This window comes from Narcine bancroftii, chromosome 8 (assembly GCF_036971445.1).
Source record: "Narcine bancroftii isolate sNarBan1 chromosome 8, sNarBan1.hap1, whole genome shotgun sequence".
Taxonomy (NCBI): Eukaryota; Metazoa; Chordata; class Chondrichthyes; order Torpediniformes; family Narcinidae; genus Narcine; species Narcine bancroftii.
The window spans coordinates 164,050,623-164,074,707 of NC_091476.1; the positions used below are offsets into that span (position 1 = coordinate 164,050,623).

At 46.1% G+C, this 24,085-nt stretch overlaps 1 protein-coding gene across 2 annotated transcripts in view; it reads right to left on the reverse strand.

Annotated features, from left to right (window-relative positions):
• smim12 (small integral membrane protein 12) overlaps window positions 1–15,080 on the reverse strand; it is a 33,498-nt gene extending 18,418 nt beyond the window's left edge. For both annotated transcript variants that reach the window (XM_069895774.1, XM_069895775.1), the window contains exons 1-2: window positions 15,016–15,080; window positions 12,717–13,051 (exon numbers count right to left, since the gene is read on the reverse strand). In XM_069895774.1, the coding sequence (XP_069751875.1) occupies window positions 12,759–13,046 (288 nt within the window). In that variant the 5' untranslated portion in view covers window positions 13,047–13,051; window positions 15,016–15,080 and the 3' untranslated portion in view covers window positions 12,717–12,758. The remainder of the gene's footprint in view (window positions 1–12,716; window positions 13,052–15,015) is intronic.
• Between the last annotated feature and the right edge of the window lie 9,005 nt (window positions 15,081–24,085).

Sequence of the window (24,085 nt, forward strand, 5' to 3'; positions counted from 1 at the left end):
TAATGAAAGTCAGAGAAATCAACATTAATGCTATCTGGTTGGCAGGTGCCCAGCAGAAGATGAGGTGTTGTTCCTCTAGTCTGCGGGTGGTCTCAATCTGGCAGTTCATGAGACCAAGGAAATGGGATGGGGAATTGAAATGGGTGGTCACTGGGAGATCTATGCTATTGTGCTGGATGGAGACGAGGTAATTAATCAAAGCAATCTCCCAGTAGAGACCACAATGAGAGCACTGGATGCAGTCGATGACCCCTGCAGATTCACAAGTGAAATGTCGCTTCACTTGGAAGAACTGTTTGGGGGCCCCAAATGGTGGTGAGCGAGGAGGTGTGGGTGCAAGTGGAGCATCTCCTGCAGTCACGGGGGTAGTATCAAGGGGACGATTGGTGGGGAGAGAGGAGTGGACAACAAAGCCACAGAGGGAGTAGTCCCTCTAGAAGGTGGAGGGGGAAATAGGTGTCTGGTGGTGGGATCACAAGGTAATTGGGAGAAATGGTGGAGGAGGATGTGTTGGATGCGGAGGCTGATGGGTTGGTAAGTGAGGACAAGAGTAATTCTGTCCTTGTGTGTGGGGGTGGAGGGGGCCAGAGCAGATGTGCAGGTAATGGAGGATATGCGGGTGAGTGCCGAGTTGATGGTGGCAGAGGGAAAGCCATGTTGTTTGAAGAAGGAGGATAGACATGATGAATTCTCACCTCTTCCCTTATATCCAATTAACACCCTTTGGTGGCCTGGACTACTTTCCCAGGCAGCATTGTCTGAATTCTAAGACTTCTTGCTTTTGGCTCATCCTGCTTATTCCCTGAAGAAAGGCTCAGGCTTGAAACGTTAGCAGTATATCTTTACCTCCTATGGATGCTGAAAGACTGGCTGAGTTCCTCCAGCATTATAGAGTGCTTTTACTAAAAACATGGGTTCAATCTCTATCAATGTAATGCACAACATCTGTATATGTGAGTGGCTTTTATAACCCACCTGCACCTATCCTGACAAAACATGCCCAGGCCTAAGACAATATTTGCTTCGCACCTGCACTGTGCCACCCAGTCATGCTTGGACTGACCAAAATAGTTTGCTTTGAGGACAATATACCAGTACACTTAAAATATGAAAAAACATCACAAAATAGGTTATATCCAAAAAGATGGTTCATTATAAGAATATGTTAAGGTGATTTTCATGATCAGTATAATCCATAAAATACACCCACAAGTGTTCAGGAAGCAAAATCTTTGTTGTCCAGTGTTATGGCCCACTTGGTTTGAAATCAACATTGCATTTTGACCACTTCTTAGAATAATTGATTGGCCGAAAGGATGATTTTAGCATTAAGTGCAATGAGTTTTGTTATTATTCATCTGGAGGAGTGTGAATGGAATAAGAATTAATCCATTTTCAATTGGCTGAATCTGTTGCCGTATATATTCATGCTTCTGTAACCCCCTATCAGATAGTCTCCTGCCACAGGCAGGTGGGATGTAGTGGCAGAGAAATAATTTTATTCATAAACTCAAGGCTCAATGATGTCATCTGTGAATTTGCACCAAATGTACTTCACAAGTTACTGATTTTTTTTTCCCTCTTTTTTGAAAGGTACTGCAGGGTTTGCTTTATCGACCAAGATCATGTTGGGAATTATCGGTTTCCTGATTTTCCTCATGATCAACATAAAAATGCACATTTTCTGATTTTAATGAAAAATTTGCAGTTACTGAAGAAATGTTTTTTTTTATAACCAGGATAGGGATTGAAAAAATATAAATGAAAGGTTTCCATTTTTTAAACAAATTCTCCTACCATGGTAAACCAGTTTATTCTATCTGCCCACATTATTTCAACACTACGACGTAGTGCAGGCCCTTCAGCCCTCAATGTTGTGCCAACCTATATATTCCTACCAAACTAACTGCATGAAATCCTGCTTACCATGTAACACTCTACTTTCCTTTCATCCATGTGAGCGGCGCGGTTAGTGTAGCGGTTGGCTCAACGGTGATACAGAGTCAGTGATCAGGATCAGGGTTTGAATCCCGCACTGTCTATAAGGAGTTTGTACATTCTCCCTGTGTCTGTGGGGGGGGGTTCTGGTTTCCTCCCACCGTTCGAAACGTACTGGGGGCGCAGGTTGATTGGATGTAATTGAGCAGCGTGGGCTTGTGGGCTGAAATGGCCTGTTATCATGCTGCATGACTAGATTTATAAAATTTAAAGGAAAAAAAAAATGTGCCTGTCAAAGAGTCTTTTAAATGCTCCTAATGTTTCAGCCTCCATTACCACCCTGGCAAGGCATTCCAGGCACCCACATCTCTGTGTAAAAAAAAACCTACCCCTGATGTCTCCCTAAACTTTCCTCCCTTCACTTAGTACAGATGTCCTCTGGTATTTGCTATGCCCACCCTGGGAAAAAGGTACTGGCTGCCTACCTTATCTATGCCTCCCAGAATCTTGTAGATCTCTATTAAGTCACATCCTTCTACATTCCAAAGATAAAACTCTTAGCTCTGCTAACCTTGCATCATAAGACTTATTTTCAAATCCAGACAATATCCTGGTAAATCTCCTTTGCACCATCTCTAGATATTCCACACCCTTCCTATTGTTATGAGCCCAGAGGACCCCAATTTATCTCCCAAAAACATATCTATATTCTGTCACACTTTCCCCTTCAAACTCATGAGTTAAAATTCAGTTAAAACTAAACTGTCTTTAAGATCACTAAAGAGATAACAATGTACAATCTAAAACATGTTACAATAAAGTAACCCAATGTTAAGAGTATATTTCTATACATAACCAATTTTAACATCTTGAGAAACAATCTGCTATCACATTATATGTATCTCTGATATGATTAGTTTGCAGATTATTTTCTTGTAATATTAAAATCAAGTTTAACAATCTTCTGTTTTTATTCTTCAAAAACACCAGAGGTTTGTGGTCCAGTAAATATCACAATTGGTTCTTGAGAGGTACCAAGATATACATCAAAATGCTGCAGAGCTAATATTATAGACAACAGTTCTTTCTCAATAGTGGAATAGTTCCTTTGATGAAGATTGAATTATTTTGAAAAGTAGGCAACTGGATGGTCAATTTCATTATGTTTTTATAATAAAACTGCACCTGCACCTCACTGGCATCCACTGCTAAAGAAAATGGTCTGTCAACAACAGGAGATTTTAACCACAGGGCAATGGCATAGCATCTTCTTTAAATTTTCCTAAGCTGTCTGACAAACTTTCGTCTACACAAATTTCTCCCCTTTCTTCAAAAGATTGGTTGAAGGAAGAACAACCTCTGCAAAATTTCCTATCATAACCTGCCATTCCTTAAAAAACCTTCTCACTGCTTTCTTGCCATTGGGAATAGGAAACTCAGAAATTGCATTCACCTTAGGCTGAAAAGGTGCAACTCTGCCATGACCCAAGTGGCATTTATAAATTGACTGTTTGCTAAATTAACAGTCAAGTTTGCTTTGGATAATCTTACAATTTGTCCAATTCCCTTAGATGTTCTTCCCATGTATCAGTTTTTGTGACTAAGTCATCAATATAAGCAATGGTAGGAATTCACCATTGGATTACCGAATGTTGGGATGTTGCTGGGGGATTCCTCATGCCAAAAGGTAACACATTATACTCATATAAACTGAATGGAGATACAAAAGCCAAAATATTCTTTCCTCTCTCAGTTAAAGGCACACACCAGTAATCCTTCAACAAATCCAACTTAGTAAGAAATTCAGCTTTGCCAATTTTATCAATACAGTCATCTATTCTCAGAATAGGATAAACATCTGTTTTAGTTACTGAATTAACCTTCCTGTAATCTGTACAGAACCTAAAAGTTCCATCTGGTTTCAGTACCAGAATACAAGGAGAACTCCAATCTGAGTTCGAAGGTCTAATAATATCATTTTTCAATATATCCTGATCCATGATTTTACTCTTCTAAATGTTTATTCTATATGGGTGTTGTTTTATGGGACTTGCTTCTACCACGTCTACATCATGATAAATCACTGATGTCCCTTTTGGCACATCAGGTAACAAATTTGTATATTTCAAAATTAATTCCCTCAACTGATCAGTTCTTGTGACTTAAGATGGCCTAACTTTTCCTCCAAATTTTCTGAGTTAGACAGGTGCACAGGAATCATGATTACTTTAAGGTTACCTTCACAAGAATCTGGTTCCATAATCTTATGATCCATAACTTCCTCAACCCTGTCAACAACTAACACCTCAGATATAGATTGTTTTCCACTTATCCTCATAATAAGGTTTCAACATATTTATGTGACAAACCTGAGTTTTATTTCTTCGATCTGGAGTGTTAACATAGTTAACATCATTCAGTTTTGATTTAACTATGTACAGTCCAGAAAATCTAGCTCTCAAAGGATTGTCATGTGTTGAAAACAAAATTAAAACTTTACTCCACCTTAAAATTCCTCACTTGAGCTTTCCTGAGCCATTTCTAAATTCTCTTGAGACAAAATCCACACTTGTAACCTATCTTTAAATTTAGAAACATAATCCAACAAGTTCAACTGCACATCTTCATTGTTCGTTTATCAACATTAAAGATTCTCTAACCTGATGTTCAAACACAATTTCAATCTTCACTGTTCGTTTTTCAACATTAAAGATTCTCTAACCTGATGTTCAAACACAATTTCAATCTTCACTGTTCGTTTTTCAACATTAAAGATTCTCTAACCTGATGTTCAAACACAATTTCAAAATGGCTAAAACATAATGAATCTTGCACAGCTTCCCTTGCTGCAAATAACAAAAATACCTACAACCCAATGTTTTCCATTCTCCAGACAATAAATCCTCATCATATTTTTAAGAGTAGAATGAAATCTTTCCAAAGTTTCCTGAGTTTCAGGATGGTATGCAGATGAAGTGATTTGTTTTATTCCCAATTTATAAATCAACTGCTGAAACAACCCCTTGATCTCTTTGGATCTCTTTAGGTAATCCAAAAACTATGAAAAATCTTTCCAGAGCCTTTACCACAGTTTTGGCTTTAATATTCCTTAATTTAATTTTATATTGTGGTGGTACACTACTGGCCTACTGCAGAGGGAAACCTTTGTACCTGCAGGAGTGTCAGGGGACAGGACAACACCTGGCCGGCTGTCAATCAGTCGACCTGAATGGATCAAGGCCCAACTGGTCGGGTGCCAATATCCCTCTGGGATACAAGCCTGTGGTGGTTTCCCGAAGTCTCACTCAGAATTACTGCAGCTACGGCCAGTCTGGCTCTGTGGAAGTCTTGTGGATTAAAGCCTGTTGTACAGTCTTTACTTTGTGTGTGTCTGATTCTGAGACATCACACAGTACTGTCCTGGTGTGGGTCAGTCCGACGATCACTCCAAAACTGCCCGGCTAGGAACCAGTACTGTTCCCGATGCGGCAAGAAAGGCCACTTTGTTAAAGTGTGCCTTTCAAAACTAGCCGGCAGCTCAGCAGCCCTCTATGAACCCCCCACCCACCCCCACCACCGCAGACACATTTGTGCGTGCCGGGCGGCGCCATTGTCTCCGCTATGACTTCCGCCTTCCTCGACCCCAACGGTGCAGCATCCAGCCCCACCAGCGATGATCCTGGCGTGTGTCCCGAGCACCTGGACCAGCCCCCGCCCTTGCCAGCACCATTCACTGAAAACTACAGTGACGTCACCTCTGGCTCACGACTTTACGTCACTTCCCCGGCGCGACGAACACGGCTGGGTAATGAGGCCAGCCACGCTGCGGGCCCCCGTGTGCCATTGCCATTTTGGGCTGGGCAGAGGCCGACACGGAGGGCCCCCAACGATGACAAAGTGGTCAACACAGATGATGACCAGGCCGCCACACCGATGCTCCCCATGCCTCCGGACATCATCAGTTGCCGCACGCCGTACCCCACGATCGGCGACAACAAGGGTCAACACAGGCAGTAACCAGGCCGCCCTACCGACACTCCCCATGCCTCCGGACACCGTAAATTGCCACACACAGCCAGAGAGTGATGACTCCAACCCCAAGATAGTCCTGGCTGCCACCACTCTGACCAGGGACATCCCTCACGACCTCTATGACGGACGTGCAAGTCAACAGGCAGGTAACAAAGTGCCTGTTCAACACTGGCAGCACTTAGAGCTTCATTCATCCGAGCGTGGCCCACTTCCTGAGATTAAGAGTCCACCCTACCACCTTCTCAATCGCCCTCACCACCAAGGAAAGACTGTTGGTACCCTCTGGCGACGCTCAGCCGATATAACTGTGGGAGGGGAGACATACACGGGGTTTAGGCTCCTGGTCATGCCTAAACTCTGCCCCAGTCCTCCTGGGTCCTGGATTTCCAGTGCCACCTGTAGACTGTCACCCTTGCCTTCGGGGGGGGGGGGGGGGGGCCCAACCTCCACTCACATCATACAGCGCACCAATCTACCAGCCCCGGCAAACCTGCAGCCTCTCCACAATACGCATCACCACCCCAGGCGCTCTTCGCACACCTTATGCTAGGCTGCAAGCCGATCACCATCAGAAGTAGGCGCTATTGCACCACAGTCAGAGACTTTATCAAAGCGGAGGTGCGGTGACTCCTGGCGGAAGGTGGCATAGAGCCCAATAATAGCCTTTGAAGAGCCCAAGTCCTGGTGGACAAAGAGGGAAGTAAGCAGAGGATAGTCGTGGATTACAGCCAGACCATAAACCGGTACAGCCAACTGGAAGTCTACCCCCTTCCAAGGATAGCCGACATGGTCAATGAGATAGCCCGCTACTGGGTTTTCTCCACGATTGACCTGAAGTCGGTGTATCACCAAATTCCCATCCCGAGGCGGACGGGTACCTGTACTAGTTCTGTTGAGTTCCCTTTGGGGTCACGAACGGGGTCTCAATCTTCCAACGGGAGATGGATCGCATGGTAGGCCGGCACAAGCTAAAGGTATCTAGATAACGTCACTATCTGGGGCCGTGACCAGCAGGACCATGATGCCAACCTGGAAAAATTCCTCTAGAGGGCCGGGGAGCTGAACCTCACTGACAACAGCACCACCCGCCCCGCCATCCTGGGGTACATCGTGGCCCATGGGGCCGTCGGCCCAGATCCAGAAACGATACGCCCATTAATGGAGCTATCTTTTTCCCCCACGCTAAAGGCCCTCCGCAGGTGCCTTGGCCTATTCTCCTATTACTCGTAGTGGATCCCTCGTTTCTCGGACAAGGTCTGCCCACTGGCCCAAGCTACAATGCAGGCCGTGGATGAGGATTCCCCCTTCCAGGTGGAGAGCAATGCCTCCAAGGTAGCCCTCGCTGCTACCCTCAACCAAGGGGGAGGGGGGGAAACGCCCCGTCGCCTACTTCTCTAGGACCCTCCACGGCTCCAAGCTTGGGCATTTCGCCATTGAAAAGGAGGCCCAGGTGATTGTGGAAGCGGTCAGCCACTGGTGCCACTACCTGGCCAGCAGGAGATTCACCCTCCTCACCGACCAGCAGGCCTTGGTGCTCATGTTCAACACTACCCACAGAGCAAGATCAAGAACGACAAGATCCTGCACTGGAGAGTTGAGCTGGCAACCTACAGCTACGACATTCAGTACCGCCCTGGAAAGTTTAACGACTCCCCCGATGCCCTATCTTGGACCTGCGCGTCTATGCACGATGACAGGCTGCAGGCACTGCACAAGTCCATCTGCCATCCGGATGTCACCAGGTCATACCACTTCATTAAGTCCCGGAACCTGCCGTACACCATCAGGGATATGACCGAGGCCTGCCGGATCTGTGTGGAGTCTACACCCCGTTTCTTCCGCCCACCCCAGGCCCATGTTGTAAAGGCCTGAGTTGCTTCACATTCTAAGGAGTTGTGAATGGAATGGAACACTTTGCAACCTTTAGTGGAATATCCCTAATTTGTGTTGCTGTTATCAGTGGTTGGTAAGATTCTAGAGTCAGAAGTAAATCATGAAAATATGTAAATACTGTGATTGAAGTAAAAACACAAAATGCTGGAGAAGCTCAGCAGGTGAACAGTGTCCTTGATGTAGTAAAGGTAAAGATACAAAACCGACATTTCAGACTTGAGCCCTTCATCAAGATATCAAGGTGTGAGAACATGCCGGCAGGCATCTGAACAAAAAAAGTAGGGGTGGGGGGGAGGGTGGCAAAAAGAGATAATAGGAGAAAGGAGGGAGAGGGCAGCAGCAATGGATGGCTGGGTGAGTGAGTGGGAAGGGGGAGAACTGGAAAGACAGGAAAAGGGGAAGAGAAAGATGATCAAAGAATTCAATGTTAATACTATGTGGCTGGAGAGTGCCCAGATGGAAAACAAGGTGTTCTTCCTCCAATCTATGGATGGTCAGGTTGGGATAGACTCTGGAGTCCATTGACATCAGTGGATGGTAAGATTTGAGAGTCCATTATTAAGAATAAGGTTTCAGGGTACATGATAAAACAGGTTGAGGAGAGCGTGGTTTCCTTCAGGAGAGATTTTGCCTGACAAATCCTCTGGAATTCTTTATGATAGTAATGAACAGGATAAAGAGTCAATGAATGCTGATTTGGATTTTCAGAAGAGCTTTGACAAGATGCTACACTTGAGGCTGATAATAGGATGGGAGCCCATGGTATTACTGGAAAGGTAACAAAACTGAGGTCCTCCATCAGCCAGCTCCCCACCATGACTACCAGCCCCCCCACATCTCCATCGGGCACACAAAACTCAAAACGGTCAACCAGTTTACCTATCTCGGCTGCACCATTTCATCAGATGCAAGGATCGACAATGAGATAGACAACAGACTCACCAAGGCAAATAGCGCCTGTGGAAGACTACACAAAAGAGTCTGGAAAAACAACCAACTGAAAAACCTCACAAAGATAAGCGTATACAGAGCCGTTGTCATACCCACACTCCTGTTCGGCTCCGAATCATGGGTCCTCTACCGGCATCACCTACGGCTCCTAGAATGCTTCCACCAGCGTTGTTTCCGCTCCATCCTCAACATCCATTGAAGCGCTTTCATCCCTAACGTCGAAGTACTCGAGATGGCAGAGGTCGACAGCATCGAGTCCACGCTGCTGAAGATCCAGCTGCGCTGGGTGGGTCACGTCTCCAGAATGGAGGACCATTGCCTTCCCAAGATCGTGTTATATGGCGAGCTCTCCACTGGCCACCGTGACAGAGGTGCACCAAAGAAAAGGTACAAGGACTGCCTAAAGAAATCTCTTGGTGCCTGCCACATTGACCACCGCCAGTGGGCTGATATCGCCTCAAACCGTGCATCTTGGCGCCTCACAGTTTGGCGGGCAGCAACCTCCTTTGAAGAAGACCGCAGAGCCCACCTCACTGACAAAAGGAAAAGGAGGAAAAACCCAACACCCAACCCACCAATTTTCCCCTGCAACCGCGTCTGCCTGTCCCGCATCGGACTTGTCAGCCACAAACGAGCCTGCAGCTGACGTGGACTTTTATCCCCTCCATAAACCTTCGTCCGCGAAGCCAAGCCAAAGAGACAAAGAAGAGAACAGTATGTACAAAAGATTGGCTGACCAGCAGAAGGCCACGGGTGGGAATAAAAGGGGCCTTTTCTTGCGAAAAAAAGTATATTCCTTTCAGATAGAGTTGACAAATTTCTTCATCCAAAGGGTGGTGAATCTGTGGATTTCAATGCCACAGATGGTTGTGGGTATATTTAAAGCAGAGATTGATTAGTAAGATGTCAAATTATGGGGAGAATACGGGATAGGGTTGAGAGAAAAAATGCATCAGCCATGATTTGAATGGCTGAATTCTTCCCCTACATCTTGTGGGTTTTAAAAGAAAGACTTCAAGATTCAGCACTACTGGTTACATGGAGTCGCAAATATTTCAGCCTTTTCTTCAACACTCACTTGCTGAGCCCTACAATCAAGGATGAATCATCTTCTTGGAGCCCCTTCTTCTGCTTTGCTGCTTAATTGTCAACCACCATTCATGATAATATGTGGTAGGACTACAAATCTTTGGCTCATTGGTTGTGAGATCACTGAACTCATTTACTGAATTCTCTTTTTGCTGTTCAACATGCAGGAAGTCGTGTATTTTACATTTTACTGCAAACAAAGCCCCTCAACACTCCTTATTGAAGCAGGGTTGATATTCTAGCTTTGTACTACTTATATCAATGATGAGTAAAGCGATGAACCATGAGATTACAGATTGTAGTTGTGCTCATTTCTACTGCTGTTGACAGCCTCCAGTGCTTTATGGATTTCACCCCTGTTCTCAGTCCATCCCATTTAGTAAATATGTGATGTTAGAGAATGCCATGATCTCTGCTGGACATTGGAGTGGAATTCCCATTTGTGCCATCAATCTACTACACAGGTAGATTGTCAAGAACAAGGTCAATTAGGTACATCCTTCATGTTCATTCATTGGATTCTGCTGCAGACCCAGGAGTGCAGCACTAGCTCAAGTCAAAGGGTGGTGCAACCAAGACAATGAAATCTCCCACTCAGAGCGGCTCTGTTACCGTCAGTGCTTCTCATTCAGAACGGACAAGCATTGATTAATTAGCTGAGGGAGGACAACGATGAAGGTGGATTTCCTCCTCTGAAGGGCAGGAGTGAAGCAAATCGATTTGTATGTCAATCCAATAGTTTTCTGCAATCATAATTACTAAAACCAATTGGTCTAGAAAATTTCAAAAATAATTCCAGGCTATTAACTAAATTTAAATTCAACTGCTGGCTTGATGAGATTTTGACTCCGCGTTTTAAGTCTCTGCAACGATTGCCTGAAAATTTAACTGCTGTGCCATCGTTCTACCTTTATTTACCCGTTAGTGATACGGACACAAAAGGTAACTTTCATCAACAGTTGTTTACTTTTCTATAAACTTGGCTTTCAAAATAATGTAATGAATTCATACAATTACAGTTAAAAACTGAGCTAGTAATAATCTGATATCAATCTGAAAGGCACTAAAGCTAATCATCCAAAGACTTGTATCTCACTATTAATAGAATTCGAAAACTATGATCAAATTAAAGTTGTCATTTGAATGCAAACAAGCATTGTGTATTTTTACAAGTCATCTTAATAAAACTTCCATGTTCAATAGCTACATTTAGATATAATACCCTCGAAAATTGGCATCTATATACGTGATCCTCTAGTGAAATTACTTTAAGTATATAATTAGATATAAAGCAAGCAATCAAATGATCTAATCACCATCCATTAATTTGATGCACTTAAAAAAGATGCAAGTGATTAATGGTAAAACTTCCAGATTCTGCTCTTTGAATGCAAATATCATTTGATATCAAGTTCTGTGCTTCAGACTATCTAATATTAATCAAAGCGATGTCTTAAAATCATTCAAATTAAAAACATTTTTTCTGCCATATAATTTAATTACAGTATCTTTTCACATGAATGGAAAGTTGCAATAAGCAGCATATTCCTCAATAGTCATAAATATAACAAGTTCAATGTACACACAATGCTCTGGTATCAATAATTAAAGTGATATATTAATTCTGAATATTAATAGCAGACGCTACAACATTTCTGAATGTGGTCTAATCTTCTGAGGGAGGTCAGAGCCTCTTTCCTCCGGGACCCTCACCACCCAGGCTCTACTCGCTTCACTCTACTACAGGTACCATCAGGACTGAAAGACGGGCAACCAATGAAGCATAGGTGCTACCTCACGTTCTCTTCCTCTGCACTAATCTTTTCAGTTAGTTTTAAAATGTAATTTATAGCAGTATTTTCACCTATAACGATGCTGCAAAACAATAAATTCTGAACCGTTCCAGCATTTAAAAAAAATTTTGCTTCCTAAATGGGCTACTAATTTGTTTTGAAGAATCAAGTACAAAATTGTTTTGTTGTATGCCAAGATCTTATGTTTCCCACCATTTGGCAGCTCTGCCCTATGTTAAATCTCTTAAAGAAATCAACAAATTTACCAGGGGAAATAGGATTTATAAACAAGAAGAATGAAAAGACCCATATATGAACTGCCCTTTGGTTTCATTTCAACTATAAAACATTCTGAAACGTGATGAACGATGTGCTGGGATGGGGAAGAAGTGAGTGGAAGGCTGAGTTAGCGCAGTATACAAGTGGCTACGAGATTGAGACTTTGCTGTATACAAACTGATGAGTGCATTCTCTATACTCCATTAGGTATTGCATGTCAACAATATTTCACTAGCTCCTAAATTCAATACAAAGCCATGAAAAGAATGAGAGAACTGCAATTTTCTTTCTTTAATGTTGGAAGCGTTACTTTGTGCAACTTTTTTTTTCTGCAAATGACAGGTCTCAAGCACAACTGTTATGCTTTTTGTCAAAGGTTTTCCAACTCGATGAGACTTATCCTGTTAATTGCTCAGTCAAGGTTTCATTACTCATTCAACTGTAATATACTTTAATTAGACGCATAAGCAAATGAATCCTGATATTTCAATTACTAAAAGCAAAATATACTATTCGTGGAGTTTCAATTCTAAGCCAGGAGTAAGGGAGGAGGAGATTGTCATAAAGAAATAGATTCCATACAGCAGGAGCATCTTTTGGCGAATGAAAGAAAGTCTGGAATTTTTACCAATGAAAATCCAGGGAACAAGGCCCCGCAGAAAGTCTTTCATGCACTGTCCAACAACTGAGGAAGCTAGATAGATGTTCAAACTCAATGACATTGATCTCCAGAAACTGTACCTCAGAGACAAACTGTTGTTCCATTGCATCAGCTGTTATGGGCTAGCTACGATTGGCTGTGTCTGGACGATTCCGATTCAGCACGGCCCTTGGTGCAAACTCCAGCTTATCTTTTAAACTTAGAACTTCAGTGCAATCTTTATTTGTAATCTCTGCAAGCCTCCTTTCTTCACGCAATTCAAAAATACTCTTCTCTTCAACTGGTGGTTGTTGTTGGTTCCCACGAATAAACCACTCTAAATTGTATCCCACTGTCCCAACCACAAAAGCCACAGGAAAAGTTATGTAGGGAGCATACGTACGAATGGCAACCCACAAAACAGGCCACATGATGCCTGCAGAGGGAGAGAAAACATTTTAGACATTTTCATCATCCTATTACTGCATAATGCTAGAATGTTATATTATTTAGCCCCATGACAAAGCTGTTGTGTAATCAAGACCATCAAGGCTTTTTAACATTGACTACAGCTAAAAAAAATGGCACCCAGATTGGATAGAATATCTAGTAAAAACACAATGCTGGAGAGACTTAGCTGGTCAAACAGTGCACTTTTGGCAGCAAAGATCCATAACCAAGGTTTTGGGCTCAAGATATGAAAAAAATGATGAAAGGCATCCAAACAAAATGGTGGAAGGTTGGTGGAGTGGGGGGGGGGGGGGGGGGCAGTTGGACCAGCTGAGTTTCTCCAGCATTGTGTTTTTACTTCAACTTCTGCAGACTTTTGTGTTTTACTTCTGGATAGAATATCTTTTAAGCTTTAAAATTTAAAACCCTGAAGTCATTAGATCAGTAATATCACCAATGTTTATCATTTGTGAGAGCAGATGCATAGAGGTCAGAGTACAAATTCTGAGTCACAGAGACCAAGGGAATTAGGAAATTCACCTTGGGGGGTGGGGGGGGAAGAAAACTTAGTTCTGAAAACAGAAATGAGGACATATGTTCTGGCAAAAACAGCATTGTAACTCTGGAGAAATTAACAAAAAATGTAAATACGATTGCAGAGTTGAAAAAATTTTTCAAACCTGCCTTTCAAGTATGATGCAGCACTTCGAGATTCAATTTATTATCACAGTAATAAAAGTCCTATTACATGAAATTTCTTTTTGCCTGCTGCAAGGCAGACGGATTCACTACCGGCTGGAATTGCCTAAGTGCCCCTTACAGTCAAAGAAAAAGAAGGAAAACAGTGTCTCTCTCTTCCCCCCACCCCCCACATAGTGCCCACAGAGTTGCTTTCACACACAGTCCAGTCCAAACCATTGGACTGATCAAAACTATTTGAAGCCAAGGAACGTGCAATCAAAACACCTACTTCCCATAATATCCATTGGTTCGATTATGACATTCTGGACAACCCCCACACACTTAATCTACAGAGCAATCTTAGAAGCACTAGACCTCACTTCCTTTGGCAAGGTCCTCTAGCCAGGATTCAGTGGACTGGAAGACATACATGGGATTGACAGCCTAATGATGAGACATGAGTCTGGATTAGTTGCAGGGTCCTCATGTCCTCAGCATGACACAGTACTTCTACCTTGCTAGAGGGAAGAGGTGACAATGTTACAATGGCCGTGGAGTGGGGGCCATTGGAAAGCACCCCAAAAGGAAGGCCCCGCTCAGGCCCAGGCCCCGCTCAGGTCCGGGCCCCGCTCAGGCCCGGGACCCGCTCAGGCCCGGGACCCGCTCAGGCCCGGGCCCCGCTCAGGCCCGGGACCCGCTCAGGCCCGTGCCCCGCTCAGGTCCGGGCCCCGCTCAGGCCCGGGACCCGCTCAGGCCCGGGCCCCGCTCAGGCCCGGGCCCCGCTCAGGCCCGGGACCCGCTCAGGCCCGGGTCCCGCTCAGGCCCGGGACCCGCTCAGGCCCGGGTCCCGCTCAGGCCCGGGACCCGCTCAGGCCCGGGTCCCGCTCAGGCCCGGGACCCGCTCAGGCCCGGGCCCCGCTCAGGCCCGGGACCCGCTCAGGCCCGGGACCCGCTCAGGCCCGGGACCCGCTCAGGCCCGGGCCCCGCTCAGGCCCGGGACCCGCTCAGGCCCGGGACCCGCTCAGGCCCGGGACCCGCTCAGGCCCGGGCCCCGCTCAGGCCCGGGCCCCGCTCAGGCCCGGGTCCCGCTCAGGCCCGGGTCCCGCTCAGGCCCGGGACCCGCTCAGGCCCGGGACCCGCTCAGGCCCCGCTCAGGCCCGGACCAGCCGAGGCCTTGTCAGCACTGCACGTCTCTGGCACCCATGCTCCTCCAGCCCAACGACGCGCAAGATTCATTTCCACGGGCGGAGAGACCACCCAGGCACCGACCTTCTTCCCTCACTGTCCACCGCCGCCGCCGGCCACGAACATCCCACCCCTCCTCGCCTTCCTGGTTGGCTTCAATTGTCAGGAGTTCATTGGTCAGTGCACCTGTCAATCAACTATAGTGACGTCAGTCCGGAGCGCGATTCTGAATGGCCCGCGTTGGCCACCACATTTTTCTCAATGACCCTTGTTTTTGACCACGTGCACAGATAATGGACTTTCAAGAAGGGGCGGGCCCATCGATTGTTGGGGCTCTATTGACCCATTTTGTTTCAGATACAAATAACTTGTCTGCCATTCCTCTTGCTACATCCCTCTATTTTGATCAAATCCTGTTTGTTTGCAGTAAAAAGCACTTTCTCAATGGACATGCCTAAAGGAACAACAAAATAAACGTTGGGTAGATAATACTTCAACATGGAATAGAAGGATTTGTTGCATTCTCTTGTTTAGAAATTTGTGCAATCTATCTGTGGTGCGCTGTCAGACAGAACCACACACACACACACACAAGGTAAAGACTGTACAACAGGCTTTAATCCACAAGGCTGGCTGTGGCTGCAGCAACTCCGAGCGAGGCCTCGGGAGACCGGCGCAGACTTATATCCCGGAGGGTGATTGACACCCGACCGGGTGGGGTTTGATCCATTCAGGTCGACTGATTGACGGGTGTTGTCCTATCCCCTTACACTCCTGCAGGTACAGAGGTTGCCCCCTGCAGTAGGCTGGCGGTGTACCACCACATTCACGCCCTCCTTTAAAATTGTCCTGGGGGAGGCAGTGACAAAGAATCGCACCCACTATACAAAATACACTATTTACAGATTGAGACAATCCGGCGACCGCCGGAGTCTCTGTGACCGTCGTAGCACTGGCTCCTGGTCACTGGTCAGAGGTGAAGTGGGGGGGGGGGGATGGCGGCAGGGGTCTGAGTGACTGGTGTGGTGCCGCGCAGGTGCGTGGCTGCGGGGGCCAGGGTCGAGGTGTGAGAGTCGTATTGAATGGGTGGGGAGGAATGTTCGTCCCCACGGCTGAAGTGGGCCCCTGGTAGTCAAGGAGGTCCTGTGCTCCCCATAGCTGCCTGGGAACGGGGATGTATGCCCAGTCGGTGTCGTCCTGGGCTGAAGGATGCTGTGGAATGGTGGGTGCTCCTGTTGGTGCCAGGTCCCTGGTTGAGATGGTGTCCTCCCTGCAACTGCCGAACCTAACGTAGTCATAGTTGAGGTTCGCATGTAGGAGGAAAACCTGCTCGACCAGGGGTTCAACCTTGTGTGCCCGTACATGCTTACGCAGGAGCACCGGTCCTGGGGACGCGAGCCATGCTGGGAGGGACATTCCAGTCGCCGACTTCCTGGGAATGAAAACAGGCATTCATGAGGGGTCTCGTTGGTAGCTGTACACAGAAGTGACCTAATTGCATGGAGTGCCTCGGGCAGGGCATCCTGCCAGTAATCAAAAGCCCACCCTTTTGACGAGGGCCTGGACGACTGCCTTCCAGACCACCCGTATTCACATTGCTCTTGTCCATTGCCTCTTGGGTTATAACTAGTCATGCGACTAGTCGTGATGCCCCTCGCTGTCAGGTCCTGGCGCAGTTCGTCACTCATAAAGCTAGAACCCCGGTTGCTGTGAATGAAACAGGGTAGCCAAAAATGGTGAAGATCTGGTCCAGGACCCTGATGACGGTGGCTGTGGAGGCGTCCAGGCAAGGGATAGCGAAAGGGAAGTGGGAGTACTCGTCCACTACTGTGAGGAAGTTTCGGTTCATGGAAGGCAGGGGCCCTTTAAAATCCATGCTGGTGCTTTTGAAGGGCCGAGTGGCCTTGACGACATGGGCCTGGGGCGGGCGGAAGAAGCGGGGTTTACACTCCACACAGACCCAACAGGCCTCAGTCATGTCCCCGACGTCCCTGATGGTGATCGGCAGGTTCCGGGACTTAATGAAATGATACAACCTGGTGACGCCCAGATGGCAGAGGGACTCGTGCAGTGCCTGCAACTTGTCATCGTGTATAGACGTATGGGTCCGAGAGAGGGCATCAGGGGAGTTGTTAAACTTTCTCGGGTGGTACTAGATGTGGTAGCTGTAGGTAGCCAGCTTGACTCTCCAGCGCAAGATCTTGTCAAGTCTTGATCTTGCTCTTGTGGGCAGTGTTAAACATGAACACCACGGACTGCTGGTCAGTGAGGAGGGTGAATCTCCTGCCGGCCAGGTAGTGGCGCCAGTGGCAAACCGCTTCCACAATCACCTGGGCCTCCATTTCAATGGTGGAATGCCCTAGCTTGGAACGTAGAGGGTCCTAGAGAAGAAAGCAACGGGGCACCCCCCCCCCCCCTTGGTTGAGAGTACCAGTGAGGGCTACATTGGAGGCATCACCTGGAAAGGGGAGTCCTTATCCACGGCCTGCATCGTGGCATCTGCGATGTCCTGCCTGATGCGCATGAAAGCTGCCTGTGCCTCGGATGGTAGGGGAAAAGTTGTAGCTTGGGCCAATGGGCAGACCTTGTCCGAGAAGCAGGGAACCCACTGCGAGTAATAGCCAAGGCACCTGCGGAGGGCGTTTAGCATGGGGGGAAGAGGTAGCTCCATTAATGGGTGCATCCTCTCTGGATCTGGGCCGATGACCCCATGGGTCACGATGTACTCCAGGATGGCGAGGCGTGTGGTGCTGAACACACACTTCTCCTTGTTCTAAGTGAGGTTCAGCTCCCCGGCCGTCTGGAAAAATTTCTCCAGGTGGGCATCGTGATCCTGCTGGTCATGGCCGCAGATAGTGACATTATCGAGATACAGGAACATCGCCTTCAGCTTGTGCCGGTCTACCATACGATCCATCTCCCGTTGGAAGACGGAGACCCCGTTCGTGACCCCAAAGGGAACTTGGTGGAACTGGTACAGGCGCTCGTCCGCCTCGAAGGCAGGGTAGGGCTTGTCCCTCAGGTGGACAGGGATTTTGTGTTAAGCCAACTTCAGGTCAATCATGGAGAAAACCCAGTAGCGGGCTATCTCATTGACCATGTCAGCTATCCTCGGCAGGGGGTAGGCGTCCAGTTAGGTGTACCAGTTTATGGTCTGGCTGTAATCCATGACCATCCTCAGTTTACTTCCCCCTTTGACCACCAGGACTTGGGCTCTCCAAAGGCTGTTACTGGACTATGACGCCTTCTGGCAGAATCTGCCACACCTCCGCCTTGATAAAGTCTTTGTCTGTGGTGCAATAGTGCCTACTTCTGGTGGCGATCAACTTGCAGCCTGGAATAAGGTGTGCGAAAAGCACCGGGGGGGTGATGCGTAGTGTGGAGAGGCCGCAGGTTGGCCGAGGCTGGTAGGTCGGCGTGCTGAGTAGCGTGAGTGGAGGTTGGGGCCCCCCCGAAGGCAAGTGTAACGCTTTGCAGGTGGCACTGGAAATCCAGGGCCCAGGAGGACTGGGGTGCAGAGTTTGGGCATGACCAGAAGCCTGAACCCCATGTATGTCTCCCCTCCCCACAGTTATATCAGCCGAGCAGCGCTTGAGGGTACCAACAGTCTTGTCCTTGGCGGTGAGGGCGATCAAGAAGGTGATGGGGTGGACTTTTAGTTTCAGAGAGTGGGCCACACTCGGGTGAATGAAACTCTCAGTGCTGCCACTGTTGAACAAGCACTTTGCTACCTGCCCGTTGACTTGCATGTTCATCATAGAGCGTCTGAGGTCGTGGGGGATGTTTCTAGTAAGAGTGGTGGCAGCCAGGACCATCTCAGGGTCGGAGTCGTCGCTCTCCGGTTTTGTGTGGTGATTTATAGTGTCCAGAAGCATGGGGAGTGGCGGTAGGGTGGCTTGGTCATCGCCGTGTTGACCACGTCGTTGTCAGTCATGGAATGTGGCGTGCAGCAACTGATGGCGTTTGGAGGCGTGGGGAGTGTCGGTGGGGCTGCCTGGTCATTGCCTGTGTTGACCATGTCGTCCCCGTCGTCATCAGAGGACCTCCGTGTCGGCCTCTACCTGGCCCAGTATGTTGCCACTAAGAGGGGGCCTGAGGCGTGGCTGGCCTCCGTCCACAGCCATGATCGTCGTGCCACGGGAAGTGATGTCATCGCGGCTGGTGGAAGTGGCATCACTCCATCCGCCGGAAGTGACATCACGTCGTAAGCCGGAAATGACATAATTGTAGACTTTGGTGAGTAGCGCTGGTGAGAACGGGAGCTGGTCCGGGTACACGGGGCACATGCGTCGATCATCGCTGGTGGGGCCAGATGCTGCATCATCGGGGTCGGGGAAGGCGCAAGTGTTAGCGGGGACAATGGCGTCGCCCGTCACGCGCACGTGGAGGGGTCCGGGGGGGGAGGTGGGGGGTTGGGTCATAGATGGGTGCTGAACTGCTGGCTGACTTTGAGAGGCACACTTTAGCAAAGTGGCCTTTCTTGCCACATCGGGAACAGTACCGATTCCTAGCTGGGCAGTTCTGGCGCGATCGTCGGTCTGACCCACACCAGGATCCATGGTACTTACAGGGGCGTCGGGCGCCCGCCGCAGCGATGTTCTCTTCAACAGCTGGTCTGGGGCTGCAGCTGCCATGTGAAACGGCCATGAGGGAACCTGGGGGAGCTTGGAATTGAAGGCTTCAATGTGCATGGCTGCAGCTTCCAAGCTTCGGACCACTTCCACAGTCTTGACCAGGGCGTTGATGCTATCTTCCAGTAGCTTCTGCCAGATGACCTTCGAGCATAGCCCTTGGACAAAGGCATCCTGGATCAGCCTCTTGATCTCCTTTGTGCCTACTTCGGGTTTAGCCAGACACGGTAGGGCCAATTCTCGCAGGTGCCCCAGGTAAGGCTCAGCCGTCTCTCCGGGTTGCTGGGGTTGGGTATTGAGGAGGTACCTTGCAAAGACCAGAGAGGCTGGAAATCGACCCGCGGCCACCAGAAGCATCTGACAAGTTCAAACTCTGGCTGCGCTGCTTCAACGTGATGGAATAACAAAGGAGGCTTGCAAGTGGCTATACTTTGTGAGGTTTCTGAGGAGATTCGGTATGTCACCAAAGACTCTTGTAAACATCAACAGGTGTATAGTGGAGAGCATTCTGGCTGGTTGCATCACTGCCTGGTATGAAGATACTAACTCTCAGGATAAGAATAAACAGAGGGTTGTTAACTCGGCCTGTGACTTCCGAAGCACCAGACTTCACTCCATCAAGGATATCTACGTGAGGCGGTGTCTTAAAAGAACAGCCTCTATCCTCAAAGACCCCCACCTCCCAGGCCATGCCCTCTTCACTCTCCTACCATCAGGGAAAAGGTACAGGATCCTAAGGAAGAGCACTCAACATAACAAGAACAGCTTCTTCCTGCTGCCGTCAGATTCTGGAATAATCAGTGAACCAAAGATGCTGCCTTACTTTTCATGCTATTTATAGTAACGCTGTAAGATGGTGATAATATGTACGTTTGGACTATGATTACTGCCACAAAACACCGAATTTCATGTCCTGTTCATGACAATAAATCCTGACCCTGATTCTGATAATATTTTCTAATTTTCTCTGTAATTTCTTTGTCATTTATTTTAATCTTAGGCTCTTTACACTTTTGCCAGAAGTAGTTTGTTACATAATTATGAGTGGTCACTATAAGGTCCCCGCCATTCGAAGAAGAGTTAGAAGAGTTTGACAAGTCAGATAAAGGCCCTTCAGTGCCTACCTGGTCCACGCAGACATCAAGTACTCATTCTATACCAATCACGTTTGCCTTGATAATTAAAGTGCACATCTAGATACTTTGCAGTCCACCCAGGGCCTACAATTAAATGTTTTCATAGTTTTATTGTTAACATCCTCTTTAATCTGTTTTGATAACAGTGAACATTTATCAAGTTAAAGAGAGAAAAATGACATAATAATTTCAGGACATTCAGACCTTGTGTTCACATAAATGTGGGCACACGAATATATTTAGAACAGCATCATTATATGTGCAGAAGGCCAGTCAATTTTTTAAAAAATAAGATGGAAACAGTTCATACAATATTTGTCAGACTGTATTGTTTCTAAGCACGTTTGTATCAATTGAACAGTCATTATGATAATCATATCAACTTGTTTATATTTCGATCTTATCTAGTATTTATAGTACCACCATTCTCTACTACCAAATAATTTTAATCTGCTTCTCCAGTACAAATTCTCATTAGATTATTATCCATTGAATATTATTTCCTTTTCCTTTTTCTATTTTTTGTTTAATTACTCCTGCATTTTCTGGGTAAGAAATTTAACTAAAAGAGAGTTTAAGCTAGTGCTTTGACCCAAGGTGTCAAAAGCTATAGAACTGGCAACAAGGCTTTTCCTCCAAATGATGTAAATATGGCAAATCCCTGATAATGTGTCTGTGACAGATTATAGATATGTTCTTGGGAGCTAAATTGGGGTAGAGTTTTTAGTGTAGGTTACATCCAAGCACTTTAAAGCAGATCTTATTTAAAATACTGGAACTCTGCTCATGCTAGACATGTCGGGGCTAACAGGCTTTGCAAAACCTTTGGAGAGTGCCCAAGAGAGTTCACTAATGGATTGTTGTTTACAAAAAGGCAACAGATGAAAGAGCTTATCGGAGCTGTATTCTGTCTGGAGTGGAATTTGCTGTTCTAGGAGGTCATGTGGTTTTGCAAGCAGAGAGAGTCAAAAAGAATTTCTGTCTGTGTGTGTGTGTGTGTGTGTGTGTGTGTGTGTGTGTGTGTGTGTGTGTGTGTGTGTGAGAGAGAGAGAGAGAGAGAGAGAGAGAGAGAGAGAGAGAGAGAGAGGGAGAGGGAGAGAGAGAGAGAGAGAGAGAGAGAGAAAGAGAGAGAGAAACACACATCCTTATGAAATAAAGCAGATCACAGTGTACATTTTCTAAATTCCCAAAAGCTTACAATAAGCAAATTAACCATAGAACTGAAAATTCAAAGAATATAGCTCAATGTTATAACATATATCTACATATATTTCTTTATCTTTTCAGAAATTAAAATGTTTGAAGATATTACCCATTCAGTGATCCTGTTCTGGAGCTAGAGGTACAGTTTGAGGAAGTGGTGGTGGTGTTTGAGGCAACAAACTTATAGTCACAGTTTGTGTCCTGATAATAAAGATAGACTTAAGACAAAGCTTATTACTGCTGGTACTACCATGAATAGGATCACAAATGTGCAGCTCAAAGTCTAAAATTGTTACATGGGCATTTTTATACATGTGCATCTTATTTCTATATATTTATACATACATCTTACAAAATGATTTTCCCTCCTCGAAGTGTGAAAGAGATCCCTATTTACAAGGGAGGTCCATGACAGTCACCACAATGCATGAAACCTGCAACAAGGAATATCAGGGAAAAGAGAACTTTTCCATGAATTAAAACAGCAAAGCACCTGCCCGCGAGTGAGGACCGCATTCCTTTTCTTGCAGGAATATGAATGTTCAGTTCTTGAAAACCTGGTTGCAAAATGATAAACCTTTGCCAATGAGAGAAGACAATGAAATAAAAGGCACAATTTCACAAAGATATATTTTTGAGCTGAAATAATTTTAAATAACTCTACTCAAGTTGCATTTGTCATATTTTTTAAAGTTCCTGTTAAGCTTGGAGTACTCATAATAAAATAGTTCTCGGTAAATTGATTTATTTAAAACTCTGCTTATTTCCATCTGTCATACTTCACATATATATTGTTTTCATTGCAAATATGTATCAATTTAGGCACGTGAATAATTTGAAAATCTTGTTGCTGCAGCCAAATGGATTTATTTCAAGTACATCTCAATGTGATGCTATCAATCGTGTTGTGATGATACACTGCGGTACATCACTCGGCCAACAGGTGGCCTAGAGACCTACAGAGACCTGCACCCGGCCTAATGATATCTGACCACCAGGTGGGCCCCGAGGGACCATGGTATAAAGCCGAGGTCCCGACCGTGTGCTCTCTCTTTCTCCCCTGGGATCACTGTAAGCACAGCTAGCAGCCAACTAGATATTTATGTGAGTGGAATAAAGCTGTGTTGCCCCAAACAGTATTGTGCCTGTATTTTCCTTTGGTGCAGCCTGCTCAAGTGCCCTACTAAAATATAGCGATTTTGGTGAAAATGTGAACCCTTCAAAAATAGGTTTCTACTGCAGTGAGCCTGATTAAATGACCCACTGCCCTGCAGTTCAGAAGGACACCAGCGTTCCTGAGGCCAGGACCTCTGGTCTCTTCCTCTATTCATTTTTGAAAATTACTTCAGTTAGCAGAGCCTAAACATCACTTTTCTTCAGTTTGTCTAGTCTGGTCATCATTCGGCCACACCTTTTAGAAGCTTATCTTAGCTAAAATATAAATCTCTCTGGTCAACCATAAGAAAACACTAGAATTTCATCTCAACCTAAGTCTAAGTTTTCATTTTTAGATGTACAGCCCGGTAACAGGACCTTCTGGCCTATGAGACCAGACCTCCCAATGACACCAATTAAATTACAATCCTTGTACGTCTTTGAAGGGTGGGAGGAGATCCACAAAGTCACGAGGAGAACATACAAATTCCTTACAGACAGCACTGGATCCAAACCCAGTTCAATGGGGCTGCAACAGTGTTGCACCAACCTTTACGATAACCGTGGCACTCAAGTGAACGGCTTGAGTAAGTTCAATTCCCTTGTACTTGTATGGTTGTGGTGTAAAGTAAACAGAATAGTGCAATGAGGTCTATAATATGGATGCTTAAGATCATTGTTGTTATTACAAAGAGCTTTGAACTTTCCTGTGAATTGTTCTGTTAATCTCAACCTGGTATTTTAATACCATGGTTAAAAAAAAACAGCTCCACTATAAATGTTTTGTGCTATGTTCAATTACTCCAGGGCAAGCTTACAATTGTACTCCTAAAGTAATGGTTGACCTATTTTATCTCAACAGCATATATAAAACACTTATAAAGAGTGACCTCTTACGTTCATTGGTCATTTCTGAGACCAACCACCTTCGAGGGCTATCTGACCAATTGCTGACAACCAGGGAACAGCTGCATATTTTGTACCTATTCCTGGATGGGAATGAATTGAAATTGTTTATATTTCCTTTGC